This window comes from Cannabis sativa, chromosome 2 (assembly GCF_029168945.1).
Source record: "Cannabis sativa cultivar Pink pepper isolate KNU-18-1 chromosome 2, ASM2916894v1, whole genome shotgun sequence".
In the NCBI taxonomy this organism is placed as follows: domain Eukaryota; kingdom Viridiplantae; phylum Streptophyta; class Magnoliopsida; order Rosales; family Cannabaceae; genus Cannabis; species Cannabis sativa.
In genome coordinates, this window is record NC_083602.1 from 23,785,968 (window position 1) to 23,797,638 (window position 11,671).

Genomic DNA, 11,671 nt, shown 5'->3' on the forward strand with positions numbered 1-11,671 from the left:
ATAATACTCTCAAAGTATGAAACCATAGGAATAGAGCTACGTAACGCTTGCACCACAGTAAGACTATCAGTTTCAATGACAACCTTCCTTCAATCTTTCTGTTTAACCTAACTTAGTGCCTCCTTAACACCCAAAGCTTCCACCATTTCGGGTTGCAACACCCCTGACCGGTAGCAGGTAAAAGCTTCCACCAATGCGCCAGTTTCATCACTAATCACCCCTACAAAGCTATAAGTTGCAGTTCCTGAAAAAATGACATCATCTACATTAATCTTCAATGTGTTTTCAGCTAGTTTGGCCCAAGTTTCAGCACCATCGACATCAAGTAAGGAATGCAACCGTAAGATTAAATGTTGAATCTTGAGCCCGAGTCCAATTTATCAATAAAGCTTGAGCCAAATTACACAAAGCAATTTTATAAGCCAAATTTCCTATAATTTTAATTTGCTGTAATCGAAGTTTAATTCTTTACACAGATACCGTTACAATTGTCATAGGGATATTTTAGTTATTTTAAAAAGAAGCAAAATTTTGATTGGTCAATGAAATAATATTATATATTATTTTTCCAGCTCCACCTTGGTTTTATAATAAAACTAGTTATATTATTATAGATTTTTGAGTGAAGTGGTTCTGGTTTTTCTTTACCGTTCCGACTAAACACTACGGCTATGAACCTTTCTTTCCCTTCTTACATCATTTTCATTTCATTTTTCTAGGGCTAAATCCGCTCTTCCAAGCTCAATCTCGATCCCAATCCCAATTTCATAGCGCATTGCTATCTCTCTCTCTGTCCGCGCTCTTCAGCTCCCTTTTCATAGCTTTCACACTCTAGGGTTCTACAGCGTCTTCCCCGAATTTCTTTGGTAATTTGCTTCATATTTGTGGAATATTTAATTTGTATGATGAATAATTTCATTCGTAGTTTAATCGGGTGAAGTTGTAGAATCTGTTTTGGGCGATTGGGTGTGTGAGCTTGTGTGGTTTTCGTACATGTCTTTTTTTTTTTTTTGGTTTTGTTTTCCTACATGGATAAAAAGTGCTTTTTCTTTGTTTGGATTCATAGTTATCGTTTCTGTTGCAGGTTTTTGTTCTTGTGGAAACCAGTGGAAGATTGCATAATGGTCATACGCTGGTGATAGCTTTTACAAGTGCAATTTTTCTCGGCAAAATTATTTGTCTGAAAAATTATCCTGTATACAGCCTATAGAAATAATTGATTTTTTCTTTTCCTCTTTTCTGAAAAGTGGAACAGTTTATAGTAATTCCTTTAGCCCATACGTATACAAATTCCATAGAATAATAATAATAATAAAAAATGGCAGAACCTGATCTAACAAAGAAAGTGGCCGATAGATATTTGAAGCGTGAGATTCTTGGTGAGGGTACTTATGGTGTCGTCTACAAAGCCATCGATACCAAGGTAATTTTAACAACATCTCTATATTGGCCTTATTATTATTATTTTTTAAATCTATTTGCTGAATAATTTGAGGATTCGAGGTATTGCTTATTGGATTTTGTTTAAGTTTGGGGTTGCAATATCTGGGTCGTGTCTGGTGTGAAAGATCTTGTTCTTTTGGGTTTTGGGGGGCTTTTGTAGAGGTGCTTTTAGTAGTTCTTACGTTCCTAGGTAACTAAATGGCAGAATAAATATAACTCTATTAATGTCATCTTGCAACTCTTATATAGCTTTTGGTGATTGTTGTTGCATAGCTTGGTAGTGTTTACAAATTAAATCTTGGTTTGGTTACTTTGCAGACAGGACAAACAGTGGCAATTAAGAAAATTCGTTTGGGAAAGCAAAAGGAAGGTGTAAATGTTACAGCACTTAGAGAAATTAAACTGCTAAAAGAGCTCAAAGATCCTAACATAATTGAGTTAATTGACGCATTCCCCCATAAAGGAAACTTGCATCTTGTGTTTGAATTTATGGAGACAGATCTTGAAGCTGTTATTCGAGACCGAAACATATTTCTTTCACCCGGTGACATAAAATCTTACCTTCAAATGACATTAAAAGGGCTGGCTGTTTGTCATAAGAAATGGGTCTTGCACAGGTACTAGAATTGTCTTCAGAAGCTCATTTGAGATCACAATCACATGCTTGCTATAATTTCTGAAATGTCTGTATGTGTTCCTTTCAGGGATATGAAGCCCAACAACCTATTAATAGGACCTAATGGACAGCTTAAACTGGCAGATTTTGGTTTAGCACGAATATTTGGGAGCCCAGATCGCAGATTCACGCACCAGGTATTCTTCTCTTACACATGGTAGCCTTTTTTAGTGTCCAAAAATAACTATTTTAATTTAGATGCCTTTTGAAGTGTCCAAGAATAACTATTTTTACTTAGACGCCTTTGCAATATAATTATTGGGTAATTAACATTGAGTGAACTATGCTTTTGTTGGTTACTATTTTAGCACATTATTTTCATCATGAAGTTTAGTTTATGAAGACTTTCAAGAGTATAACTTTCCAGTGTTGATTTTGGGGTTTCATACACTAATTAGAAGTACTTTGATTCATTTTATTTTCGATTGTGAGTGTAATCATCCAATGAAGTATTTTTGTGGATCATGTGAAGTTTACCTGGAGGTCTTGTGAGTTTATAAATGGCTGGTATTCAGATATTGTATGCATTTGTTCTGATTGCATCATATCTTGTTGATGGTATCATGTTAAAGTACTTAATGTGTTGTTGTTATTGTTTATACATTAAAGTCTGAAAATTTGTGTTTAATGTTTTTTTTTTTTTTTGAAAAAGAGAACGAGGCCACTTGTCTTAGACTCCCCCGATATATTATTAAGAACCTCCCTTTTGGCGGAGGAAAACTGTGGTAAACAAAAAATACGATGTGTCACAAAAACCATAAAACACAGTATAAAACAGAACACAAAAATCGACAGAAAACAAAAACTAATACATCAATGAATTCCATTCTCGACATAGGTCTAGGAAAGAGAGTTCCTCAAAGGGTTTAGACCTATAAACCCAAGTCGCTGTCCAAAGTCTGATTCTTCCCATAAAATCTCTACTGAGCTTTCCTTGCCTTTGAAAATTCTCTTGTTCCTTTCCAGCCAAACTGCCCACAGTAACGCCAATATGGAAGTCCTTCATAATTTAGTTATTTCCTTCCCACCAGCCAGCTTGTGTGTTAGGACTTGCGCTACATGAGCCAGCTTGTGCTTAATGCTTTGATAAATGTATAGTTTATACACCAAAAGACCCATGAGCATAGGAATCACTTTCATTTTTGGTAAATGTATGTTTTGATAAATTTGTGTTCAATGTGGTGTTATTGTTTTATGTATTTGACGCTTAGAAAAATTATATCCGAATTTCATTTTTATGACAGTGTAGGTTGTTAGTAGGCATTCCACCATATTTTATAAATTCTGTTCAAAATAATTATTTCTACCCATATAAAAAGAATAAGCACGTGTACAACAAACTTTTTGAATCCTATTTTTGGTACCATTATTATTCTGAATTTTTTGAAAACGTGTAGAATGCCTATTATAACTATAATGTACTTCTTCATATAAACAAAACCGAGTTATGCTTTCTCTAGGTGCCAAAAAGAAAAACTACTCCCTATGGTAGGGGCAAAAGTGATGCCTACTTATGAATTTTCATATATATATATAAATAAATAAATATAGGAGGCACTATAGTAGGGGTGTCATTTTTCCCCTATCTGTCTATATTTTTGGCATTTGAAGAGATTATAACTTAATTTTTTCATATCACAGTCTACATTATAGTTATAGAGTAGTAGGCATCCATCCGTTTTCAAAATTTTTGAAGAGTTCAAAATATTCAATTGCACGCGTATAAAGAAAATAAGTATGCATGCAATTGAATGTCTGAGCCTTGTTATCGGCATTGTAGAATATTTTAAATTTTTCGAAAACAGATGGAATGTCTACTATAACAACAATGTACTCAGTCATATAAAAAAGAACATTGCTATGAGGCTCCCGTAGTGCCTAGAACTACGATGAAGTGTCTGTCACCTTATAATTGGTTAACGGTTTTCTATAATATTTATTAAAATAAAATAATTGGGACTCGATATTAAGTTGCACCAATTGCAATATTACACCTCACAAGAGTGCTAGGCACCATGAGTGCCCTTTAACATTTTTTAAATTTCAGTTTTAATTTTTTTCTCTACTAAAATGGAGATATCCCTAAACATGCAAAAGAAAAAAATAAAAATAAAATAGTGATGTCCCTACTGATAAAGACAAAAGTGGCATCTTCTACCGTAGAATTTTCCTATAAATATGTATGATTTATGCTCCCCTATGTTTATATTCCTATTTCAATTGTAGCTCTTCATTCTTATTATTCTGTACATTTGTCTTCACATCTATTTCTATAACCTTACAGTCGATAAAAATCTCTGTTCATTTACTTTCTGGGATAAATAAAAAAACAATTCCAGATTGACATCACTTTTTCTCTTATCTAATGTCGATGAAATGACCAATTTGGTAATTATACGTGACATATCTCTTTCAAAATATGAGCTCAATCAACTTGAACTTTAAAGTGGTCATAGTTTTCTTTAACACTGTAATTTGCACTTTACAGTTACTTTTGATGTACATCTTAGTTAAAAACTCATTATGTTTATGCTAGGTCTTTGCTCGATGGTATAGAGCACCTGAGTTGTTGTTTGGCACCAAGCAATATGGTTCAGGAGTGGATGTTTGGGCAGCAGCTTGCATTTTTGCTGAACTTCTTCTACGTCGACCTTTTCTGCAGGTGAATTATTGAAGACATGCTAATTCTTCCTGTGTCGTGATCTGATTTTGTCTTTTAGCAAAAATAAATAAATAAAAATGATCTGATTTTGTCATAAATACTCTGTTTCTGTTTCTTTTTCCATTTGCCTGCATGAATATACAAATATACATATCTTAGGAAATTATACTTATCTATTTACTTCATCCTCTACACATAATGCTTTCCGGTTTGCCTTTTTGCTTTGCGTGCCAGAGCTTAGTATGTCGCAGCTGATTGCTTTAACAATTTTTGTAGCAAACTTTTCCCATTGGTGATACTTTTTATATGCTATAGGGATCTAGTGATATTGATCAGTTAGGGAAAATCTTTGCTGCTTTTGGAACTCCAACATCTTCTCAGTGGCCTGACATGATCTTCCTGCCTGATTACGTGGAATATCAATATGTTCCTGCACCCCCTCTGCGCTCAATGTTTCCTATGGCTAGTGATGATGCTCTTGATTTATTATCAAAGATGTTTACCTATGATCCAAAATCTAGAATATCTGTGCAGCAAGCGTTGGACCACAGGTATTTTGACTTTGTTTTCTTTTGTTTTGGTGACACAAAGCTTTCTTTCATTTCCTTACTGGTATTTGTTTCTTGTAGGTACTTTACCTCTGCACCTTTGCCTACAGTTCCTAACAAGCTCCCTAGACCTGCTCCTAAGCGGGAGTCTAAGAATTCAGATTTTGATCCAAATGATGGTCCAACTGTATTGTCACCTCCAAGAAAATCAAGGAGAGTGACTGCACAGCCAGAGGGTTTTGAAGGAGGTGAAATCAGACAACCAGCAGGGGAAAATACAAGTAGGAATGAGCATGTGCCTATGTCAGTAGATTTTTCAATATTTGCTGCAAAACCCCCAAATAGACCTACCATTAACAGGTAACATTTATGTTTCTCAGTTCCTTTTAATAGTTTTAAGTTTTAACCTCTGTAACCTTAATTGCTAAAGCACGTAACAATCAGCTTGGAAAAAAAAAACCTATTTTGCTGGTATATGTTTAGATGGACAGGTTCCATTTCTCTCCTAGTAAGAGTTCATCAACATCACTAATTTCGTGCTGGCTGATTTTTAGGGTTAGCTGCATTATCTGCTTTCCTTGAATGAAATGCCCTTTGTTTATTTTGAGATTATGCTTTGTTTGGCTGTAGAACAATTATTCAGGACTAAACAATTACATCATCTTGAATCTGCAGTTAAGGGCAGGAGTGAAATAATAAATGAGATTTTCATGACAACTTAGCATTGCAATTGTGTCTTTTATATTTGTCTTAAAAATGCCTATTCTTAATAATTAATCAATCGCAATCACAAATGTGTGGCCGAAACATACAGCTATGGTATGTTACAGCCACACATTTGTGAATGTGACTACTGTTTTTGGATTTCATGGTCAATTCCTCTTTTATTAAATAATACGTTTGGTTTCCTGCTGATATTGATCATATAATTCTTCAATCTGAGACGGAAAGATAATTCTTTATGGACTTTTTTCATTCTTTCATCCGTTCATTCTGCTGTGACATTTTCTTGTTTATTTAATATGAAATTCACAATTTATCGTTCAAAGTTCTACAATGTACTGTACATTTGTGAAAAGGTGTATCTAAATATGTTGCAACTAGTTAACGAAGGAGAAATAAATATTTCTACATTTATAGTAATATGTAGGCCAGAGTTTCATTTCAATTATGACAAATAGAGCTTGTCTTAATTACTTTTTAAATGCTTTAATTTGAAACGACGATGCCTATGTGGTATGCTGCTTTTGAATATATGGAAAGTTTTGAAGTCTCTATTTAAGTTTCCTACTTAGCAAAATTATAAATAAAATAAAAATAATACATTCACGTGTTGTGACTGTCAATAATACATATATATAAAATTTTTGGGAAAAAAGTTGTAGATCTTAGATTTTCAATGGTCAGTGTTTATTGGTAAGGAAAGATTATTGACAGCCGCTTTGTTTGGGTTGTTATGTTAGGCCTTAGGGTATTATATAATAAGGGTATATGGGTAATTGTAATGGGAGTATTGAGATGGTATAAATAGGAGAGTAATAGAAGGGTTTTGGTGTGTGAATGATTTTAGTTAAATGAGCTTTTAGCTCTTGGGAGAGAGCTAGGTCTCTCGAATACCCAGCAAACTTGTTCTCTTTGTCACTCTAATATCAATATACTAGCTATTTCCTATTGTTGCTACTGTTTGGCTCTATTTTCTTTTATTTTGCTTCTGTTTGTACCAAAATGATAGGAAATTCCTATCAAATGGTATCAGAGCACGTCGATTTTTTGGGGCAAGGTGTGATGGAAAATCAGTTGGAGTTTCAGCAAGCTCCTAATCAATTGGAACTGTTGAAATTAGCTCTCGAGGCTATGATTGATCCCATCGTGAAACAGTTGGACTTGATGATCGAGCAGAGACAGAAATCCAAAGAGGCACGAAACACCAACAACACCTTAGTGGCAGCCAAGGACGAACATCTAGATGATGCTGCTAAGGTTGAAACAATGGTGATTTCAGATGTAAAACTGGTCTCAAGTGCAGTCCCAGCCAAACACCACGAATTGGTGTGTCACGAGTCGTTTATGGAGCCCAATCGTGGTGCACCAGAGATGGAGGAGAAGGAGATTGATCCACTACCCGAAGTTAAGGAGTTGTTACTTCTTGACGGCAAACATCAACAAACTCTTCCATTCCAATACCAACCGGAAGAGCCAAAGTTACGATGTGGTCGCGAAGAGAGTGAACCTTACCGAGTCCTCAGAAGTCACAGGGAGATCGTACGACTTGGTGGTGAATCACCGCCGTCGTCCATGGTGGTCGATCCGAAAGGGGTGGAGCAACTTCGACTTGGGTATTGGAATGACAATGTATCATGCGGTAACCGGACTATACACTACAACGAGGGGCGGAAAGAGACGTCATCGGAGCCTAATAGACGCGCACTGGAGTCGAAGAAGAAAGAGGTTGAACCACCACCGGAGCTTCCAAAGAAAATGGTTACTCCGTTGGATACCAAAGAGATTCGCAATTTGTGGCCAGATAAACGGCGATATCGACTGGCGCAGAAGGAGATAATCATCTCGCCTGAGAAGCCGCTTCAGCGATCCTTGACGCCCAAACCAGAGAAGTGGCGATGTCTTCTCGAGCTTGCTAATGGCGTCCAATATCGTTGGTGTGCCTCAATCATTAATGAGGCAACTGGGCTCAATTCTTTCTGTCTAGACTTAAGGTCCAAACCAAAACAAAATGGTGGCCCAATAAGCAAGCCCAAAAGCCCATATCTAAATTTAGGTCACAATTGGGTCATAAATCATCCAAAGAATAATGGTTCAGTAGCCATTTCTCTATGTCACGCATTGAAAACTGGGAATATTAAATCTTCATTCTCATGGTATCTCAAGGTGGTGCGACTTGGGTGCTGTAACTCAGGATCGGCAACGGAAAATGAGGTGTGGGTGGCCGGAGCACAGCTTTCACGTTCAGCTTTTGGGTATGACGAAGAGGGAAAGACACCAACTGCTCGTTGGCTTTTTGATAGAGGAAGAAAAGCTTGCTCTCAAGAGTTTCTTCCATGGCCAAGCTTGCACAATAACTTTTGGGTCACCAGGTATTTCAAATGGAATAGAACCAATCTTACTACTAATTTCATATTTCTTATTGGATTTGGAAAATTAGTTGATGATAAGGGGGGTTGTTATTTCATGGGCACTGTTAGACAAATGGGGCACAAAGAAATCACTACAGAATATGAATGTGGACTTGATTACTGTTACATATTCTTAAGCTCTAAAATGGTGACTCAACACATTTGTGGGATTGGACCAATTATTGATAATTTTCTATTCTCATTTTGGTTATATGATGATAATGGGGATTGCCCGCTAATGGAAATATTGAGACAAATCATCCAGCATGTAATTTCAAGCATTGGTGTGATGGGTACTATCCCTTCTCTGATGATGTTTAAAGGACTTGATGTTCTCAATTGGAGGGTCAACAAGGTTGTTAATTTTCTTCTTCAGGGGGATAACTTTTATTTGGCTTATGATGATTATATTCAAAGGAGCAAGGAGACATTTTTTAAGGCAGCAAACGAATTAAAAAGATATTCAGCACAGTTGGAAATTAAATTTGAAATTAATGCCAAAAATTGGGAAGGAAGCCACATCCAACCACATGATACCTCAAGCACAATTTTCTACAACATTTTTCAGAGGCATAACAAGGAGTGGAAGTGCAAAATGCATATGTTGGATGGGTTTTTCAAGCGAAGTCGACTTGCTGAAACTTGGTGTGTCTCTCACAGCTTGAACAATACGCATTTACTGGGCTGGTTCTTTGATAGAGGACGAGCGAGGTTGGCAATTGAAGCTTCATGTTCTTCACCTTGAGGACAAGGTGAATTTCGGGCGGCCGGTATTGTTAAGTCTTAGGGTATTATATAATAAGGGTATATGGGTAATTGTAATGGGAGTATTGAGATGGTATAAATAGGAGAGTAATAGAAGGGTTTTGGTGTGTGAATGATTTTAGTTAAATGAGCTTTTAGCTCTTGGGAGAGAGCTGGGTCTCTCGAATACCCAGCAAACTTGTTCTCTTTGTCACTCTAATATCAATATACTAGCTATTTCCTATTGTTGCTACTGTTTGGCTCTATTTTATTTTATTTTGCTTCTGTTTGTACCAAAATGATAGGAAATTCCTATCATGTTATTGTAAACCAGTGTTCGAAATGTGTTCCTCTTTCATCCTAAATTAGGCGAAAAAGGTGTATTTTAGTGACGCTGTCCTTGCTAAATTTAAGATGGAAAATATGCTAATGCTTTTTCTACACGTTAAGTTGAATTAGCGTAAATGCTTTGTTACTGATTAAGTTAAAGATAGAAGAGCATGTTAACGCTTGTTTTGGATGGCTTGACTTTTTGATAAGCAAATGTTTAATATTAATTCTGTTTTTCTTATTTTGGTTTCTATTGGGCAGTGCTGATAGAACACATCTGAAGAGGAAACTAGATCTTGAATTCCAACACCCTGAAGAATCTATGCGCTGAAAGTGTTTGTTATATGTTTTAAGGATACATTGTTGGTTCACATTACCGAGGTATGCATCAATTACTTCAAATTATGTTGCTACCTCCTATGACACCATGTAGTATATAGGCACTTATTGGCTATTTTACTTGATCGTAGAACGATGACAATATCAGTGAAGTGCTGAAGAGCAATAATAGGATATATGATTTTGTGGGCTGAAAACTGATGGTGATTTTATTATTTTTTTTTCAAAAAAAGGAAAGAGAAAAAAAAAGAAAGAAGATTTGAAGCAGATTAAATAAAAAATGATGATGAGCACAGAGAATTCGTACCATAGCTCAGTCAAGATCCAAAATTTGGAAGTTTTCTTCTTCCCTTTTTATTTACGAATTGTAACTATTTCTTGTGAGACTGTGGTACTAATAGTCGAGTGCCCACTACGGAGCTGACTAGTGTAGCTGTCTGAGTATAGATTAAGACCTACTTCTATTAGGTCCATTAGAGACATTGTCTATGGCTCTATTTTGACTGCTTTTGTGTGTTAATTGTGTAGTCTTCCAATGGAGGGACTGGATTTTGTATCTAATTTTCTTTAAGGACGATAAATTTGTAATCTTCAATGATTTGATTATTATAACATATGTAGTTCCTTGGAGGAATTTTAATTTGGAAATTAGTTATGTATGCCCTAATGTTCAAGTGAAACAATGTTTCAGAACTTTAATTATGAGCCTTGTTCTACCAAGAAGCTCTACATTGTTCATTGTTCTAAGAGACATAATAGATTTATGCATTATAAAGTGTGTTGGTATAATACTGTATTGTTCTGATAGCCATAAACAGTTTTATGCATTTTGAAGTGTGTTGGTTGAATATACCATGCCATGACCTTCGAGCCCCCCCCCCCCCCCCCCTCCCCCCTTTTTTTTTTTTTTATTTTTTTATTTCTAGATTTTAAGAACAAGAACATAACAATGCTCCTCGTTGGATGACAAGGAAATGAAAACGAGAAACAACTCCAGACTCCCAGTTCAATGTAACAATGGGTACGTTTAGAATAAAATTGAACATGCATACAAAAATGATAAAAAAACTCATTATTATTATTATTTTATAAGGAATGGTTTTTCTATTTATGTTTAAATGGAATTGTAATATTAAAATGCAACTACAAGAGGGAAATGAAAATTGCTCTTTTATTTTTCTTTTCATTCTATTTCATTGCCCTCAAACCAAACACACCCTTAGAGATAAAGGTTAATGCACCACCAAATACTAATTGGCAAAATTGGATGTGTAACCTAGATTTTGAGAGTTATGTTATGTATCTCACTAACTTAACCTTAGTGACCAAATCGCTCCCTTTGAGTCTTTGATCATGATCATGGCGAGCTGAGAAATTGTTTTAATTAACATAAATACAGCTTTCTTAGACAGTCCAGTCCCTACCTCGTCAAGAAAACTATTATTATTAATATTTTTTTTTGTTGAATAATTAACATTTTTGTCCCTGAACTTTAGACACTTCTTGATCATGCTCCTAAAAATATACGATTTGTTAAAAATTCTCTTTTAAATATAAGAGTAATTTGTGGCAAAAATACTTAAATTTTATTCTAAGTAGCAAATAAATACCTAAGTCGTATTTTTAGTGGTAAAAATACCTTCGGTCACTAGTGTGGAACTTCCGTAGGTACCTCTCCGTTTTCATCTTGTAATGTGCCAGATGACATGCCATGTCATTAAAATAAATGTCACAACACTCCCACCACTTAAAACTAACTCCTGCCACATTATACATCTTAAAACTTATAATAATACCC

At 35.4% G+C, this 11,671-nt stretch overlaps 1 protein-coding gene across 3 annotated transcripts; it reads left to right on the forward strand.

Annotated features, from left to right (window-relative positions):
* The first annotated feature begins 496 nt into the window (after positions 1-496).
* On the forward strand, positions 497-10,521 carry LOC133034856 (cyclin-dependent kinase D-3-like). 3 transcript variants are annotated; one of them, XR_009686201.1, is made up of 9 exons: positions 497-866; positions 1,085-1,423; positions 1,762-2,060; positions 2,148-2,256; positions 4,656-4,781; positions 5,097-5,332; positions 5,411-5,689; positions 9,796-9,915; positions 10,005-10,521. XR_009686201.1 is itself a non-coding variant. In XM_061110312.1 (8 exons), exons 2-8 carry the CDS (start codon positions 1,319-1,321, stop codon positions 9,863-9,865), a joined length of 1,224 nt encoding a protein of 407 aa, XP_060966295.1. In that variant the 5' UTR covers positions 497-866; positions 1,085-1,318; the 3' UTR covers positions 9,866-10,521. The 3 variants fall into 3 exon arrangements, 1 of the variants encoding a protein (XP_060966295.1); XR_009686200.1 differs by having other exon boundaries at positions 593-866; positions 10,107-10,521; XM_061110312.1 differs by having other exon boundaries at positions 9,796-10,521.
* Positions 10,522-11,671: the final 1,150 nt, after the last annotated feature.

Bases quoted from the DNA above. Each gene is read 5' to 3' on its own strand.
- LOC133034856 (XM_061110312.1), top strand. From the start codon at position 1,319: ATGGCAGAACCTGATCTAACAAAGAAAGTGGCCGATAGATATTTGAAG. The intron at 1,424-1,761 runs GTAATTTTAACA...GTTACTTTGCAG, and splicing joins ACAAAGCCATCGATACCAAG to ACAGGACAAACAGTGGCAAT. The intron at 2,257-4,655 runs GTATTCTTCTCT...TGTTTATGCTAG, and splicing joins ATCGCAGATTCACGCACCAG to GTCTTTGCTCGATGGTATAG.